This window comes from Pinus tabuliformis, chromosome 6 (assembly GCF_031772625.1).
Source record: "Pinus tabuliformis cultivar Carrire ecotype Pingquan chromosome 6, CPIR1, whole genome shotgun sequence".
Taxonomy (NCBI): domain Eukaryota; kingdom Viridiplantae; phylum Streptophyta; class Pinopsida; order Pinales; family Pinaceae; genus Pinus; species Pinus tabuliformis.
The window spans coordinates 1,779,172,951-1,779,177,215 of record NC_142292.1 but is presented as its reverse complement, the minus strand read 5'-3'; the positions used below and the strand labels follow the sequence as shown (position 1 = coordinate 1,779,177,215).

Here is a 4,265-nt window from a genome sequence, read left to right as displayed (position 1 = left end):
GCTTTGGTGAGTGTGTGTTTGGTCATTTTAATCTTTGTAAACATGTTCAAAGGAAATCTGTGTGAAAGAAACAAATAATAGTTTAATGCTTTGGAAAAGGGGCCGAAAAGAATAGTTTTGATCTAGGTAGAGGAAAAGAATAGTTTTGATCCAGGTAGAGGCCCTTCCTGCAATATTTAATCACTTGAGAATCTCCAAAAGTTTGTTTTTTTTTATTGGATTCATCTATCCATTCCCATATGGTTCTGTACACTGAAATTCTATTCATTCACATCCTCATTGTCATGATGATTTCTCAATTCAAAATAACTCCAACGATTGAACGTTTCTGCTTTTCCACAGATGCTCATGCTTATGGCACCACCTTAATAGAATGCCAAATCTGTTCCATGCAGAACAATGCTCATTACAGACGAAACACATTGGAGAAGTCTGAGCTGCACAATATTTATGCTTCTCTCCTGCAACAGGCGTCTACCAAACCTGAAAGCAATGATGCAGGTTCAGCCCACATTCTCATAACTGGATATGAGCCTGACATCTCCCTACTTAGTAAACTTGTGAGCATATATGCCCAGAGGGGAAATATGAAGGAGGCACAATTACTTTTTGACACAGTAGAAAAACCAAATGTTTTCGTATGGAATGTGATGATAAGAGAACATGCTAAGAAGGGATGCTGTGTGGAGGTTTTCCAACTCTATTGCCAGATGAGACAACGGCCCAATATCCAGCGAGATAAATTCACTTTTCCTCTGGTTCTCAAGGCATGTGCCAACCTATCGATGCTGCAAGAGGGTACGGAGATTCATGGTCATATAATCAGGGCTGGGTTTGAAACAGATATCTTTGTGGGAAATTCCCTACTGAGTATCTACACTAAGTGTGGGAACACAGAAGTTGCACGCAACTGTTTGACAAAACGTGTGAAAGAAGAGGTGTCGTGTCCATGCAACATTACCTGACGAAATTCAGAACCAAGTTTTGATGTTATATCAAAACATAAATGTCTAACATTACCTGACGAAATTCAGAACCAAATTTTGATGTTATATCAAAACATAAATGTCTAAAATTCCGAACCAAGTTTTGATGTTATATCAAAACATAAATGTCTAACATTACCTGACGAAATTCAGAATCAAATTTTGATGTTATATCAAAACATAAATGTCTAAAATTCCGTTATAAATATCTCATCTCTAATATTTTGATCGTGCGGTCCTTCGCTAACGAAGGCTATATGCATATGCTTTCAATGAGAGTTGAACTCATGACCTCCCGCTTACTCATGACCTCCTGCTTACTAAACGGGTGCTCTAACCAACTGAGCTACGCTATTTTCTAACTGACTGGGTATTCTAAGCAACTGAGCTATGATAATACGTGCAGACTATATTAAGAGTCTTCAGGGATTTTAATGAATTTTAATGAGATAACCCATTCAATGTGACCATTTAAGTAAAATCGAAGCCGAAACTAGCGATAAGGCTGAACAGTGTCAAGAGCGAAGTTGTGTACAGGTTCCGAATCCGGAAAAAATGAAAACATGGATAACAGGATTTGAAACAGAGCGGCCAAACTGTATGATTCTTGGTGCTACCTGATAACTACCGTGGCACATTATCATCGCTTCATGTTTTTGTCCGACTACCGCAATTTATTGATGGTTAAGTATTAATATCAAATTCAGTTAAAAATAATGAACAGGATATGGATGGATGTTTTAGTGGCCGTTTAATTGGTATCGAAGAAATATGAAATAGGTGAAAATTGAGAAATCTAAGATTTAAATTGCTAGTTATAAATTAGATGGATGTTTTTAGTGGTAGTTTAATTGGTATCGAAATAATATGAAATAAGTGAAAATTGAGAAATCTAAGATTTAAATTTCTAGTTATAACTTAATTTATAAGAAAAAAAACAAGCTCTAAACTCCAGATGTTTACTAATAATTAAAAGAAAAAAACATAAATAGAGTAAGTCCTAAGAGCTCTGAGGAGCCCTTATTACACAGACCTCTACTGGTTTAAGAAGATAACTGTTGTGAATAAAAATGAAGACCTAATTTATAGAGGAAAACATGCTCTAGACCTCATATATTTACTAAAAAGGAAAAAAAACAAGATATCCACCAGCGGAGTAAGTCTTAACAGCTCTGAGAGGCCGAATGCTCCCTCATTACGCAAACCTCTACCATGAAGAATATGACTGCTCATAGGCAGCAAACCCTATATTCGATTTCCGAATTAACATGTTAAATCGCTAGCGGGTTCGGTTTCGAATTGCTTAGGATTTAAGTTTTAGGCTGCTAAAAAAAAGCTGTAGTCTAATAATAATGTTGTTTTGTTTTGTTTTGTTTTTCTCAAAATTAATAATGTTTTTTTGAAAGTTGGAAATTTTGATTATATTTTGAAAAATAATTGTTTAATTTTCTTATAAATCTAAATAAAAATCATGAAATTTCATAATTTCAAGTGTTTTAGAAAATTTTGATGATGTTGACTTTATTTCCACTATCAAAAACATGATTCAAATATTGATTCTATAATATTTTTTGAAATTTTTATCCAAATTTCACTCACTTTTGACAATCCTGACAATTCCCCACCCCAAAAATAACTTAAAAAAACTCCGCATCTCAATAAAAAAAACTCCAACTTCTCACGTGGAACCAAAAGGTTCGATATCTTGTTCTCTCGGGGTCGAAGCTTTTCCTATGACCCACTATTCAATATTCAGAGTTTTTTCGATATTCAATATTTAATTTTAATTTTGGTAAAAATTGATGAATCTTAAATGACCTGAAAATTTAAATATCAACATTCAAATCATAAACCACACAAAAATATAAAGAAATCTAGTACATGTAACATATCCATTTGACTTTCTTATTGAAGATTTAATTTAATTATTTTTAACATGTTTAAATATATGAGATATCATAATTCATATAAACATATGATATTGTAGACATTATAATTTTTATTTAATAATAAAATATCAGCAATTAATTGAAACATGAATACGTATGATTTTTTAAATAGTGAATAGTCAGGGAGACGATGAGGCGTTAAGTTTGCCACACAACTGCTAGTTTTTTTTTAATAATTATTTTGTTACCTAAATAAAATTGGTTGAATTACTCTCCACTTTTTTTTGGTTGACTTTCACAAAGAATCATGGAATGCAATAGGTGGAAGTACCACCTTCCACCATTGTGAGAGAATAGGATGAGTACCTTAAGGAGGATTGAGTGGGGCAAATCACTTTTTTATAAATTTGTTTTCATGGAAGAATATGTCTTAGTGAATTGTGATTATAAAATTGAAGGGTGAGTATATGGATGGGAAGAGGGACCTACACATGTGGATGACATTAGATGGGAAGAGGTAAGCAAGTCTATATATGTGCATGAGTGGGTGTGATAAAATATGATTATGGGTGTAGGGATTTACATGGAAAATTTTAGGGGCTAATGTTTGTCCAATGGGTTAATTTTCCATGATTTTTTCACAAAAAAGATTCGCCAATTTCCAATTTTATAAAAGACTATTCGCCCAAATTTTAAAATATAAAATTATTTTAACTTAAAAATTGCTAACATTATATAGAGACTATATATAAAATCATTATAAATTTGAATAATTTTACAAATATATCAATAAACATTTTATAGTTTGCATATTAGGGATTAGTGAGATTCGCCAATGTTTTTAAATTTCAAGAAAAATTTCCATATCCATGAGGAAAAGAATTCCCAGTCATAAGTATATTTGTGAGAAGTTGTTAAACTCCCATTTTTGTTGAGTCACCCAAATTTTCCCTTGTCCTATCATGTTCTAGCTAGGGTGTAAACAATTGTTGAGAGGACTAGTGCATCTAAGCCTATGGTTGGATGGAAAATGGTTCAACCTTAGTTAGTTGGTTGGGACGTTCAAATGCATGCTCTTATAATGTTTGGAAAACATCCAACAACTCGATCTATTTTGTTTATGACTTATTTTCACATTGATTGTAAGAGATATTTATGCATTTGCTTGGAAGAGTAGATATACACTTGACTATAAAAATTATATATGCATATGATTCTAAGAATTGTAATTGCAATGTCATCTAGGTTGTTGCTCTAAGAAATGATTTTAAGTTTATGGAATCAATTTCAAATAAAGTTGTATCGTGTCCTCAATTAATTCCATTTGGCCAAATATTCAAAGGGGATGAGCTAACTAGGAAATTATCAAAATTAGTAACCCTGACTTAAT

At 32.6% G+C, this 4,265-nt stretch overlaps 1 protein-coding gene across 1 annotated transcript; it reads left to right on the top strand.

Moving 5' to 3' along the window:
- Positions 1-239: 239 nt before the first annotated feature.
- On the top strand, positions 240-965 carry LOC149266102 (pentatricopeptide repeat-containing protein At3g12770-like). Its single transcript, XM_089407184.1, has one exon. It carries the CDS (start codon positions 240-242, stop codon positions 963-965), a length of 726 nt encoding a protein of 241 aa, XP_089263310.1.
- The last annotated feature ends 3,300 nt before the right edge of the window (positions 966-4,265 follow it).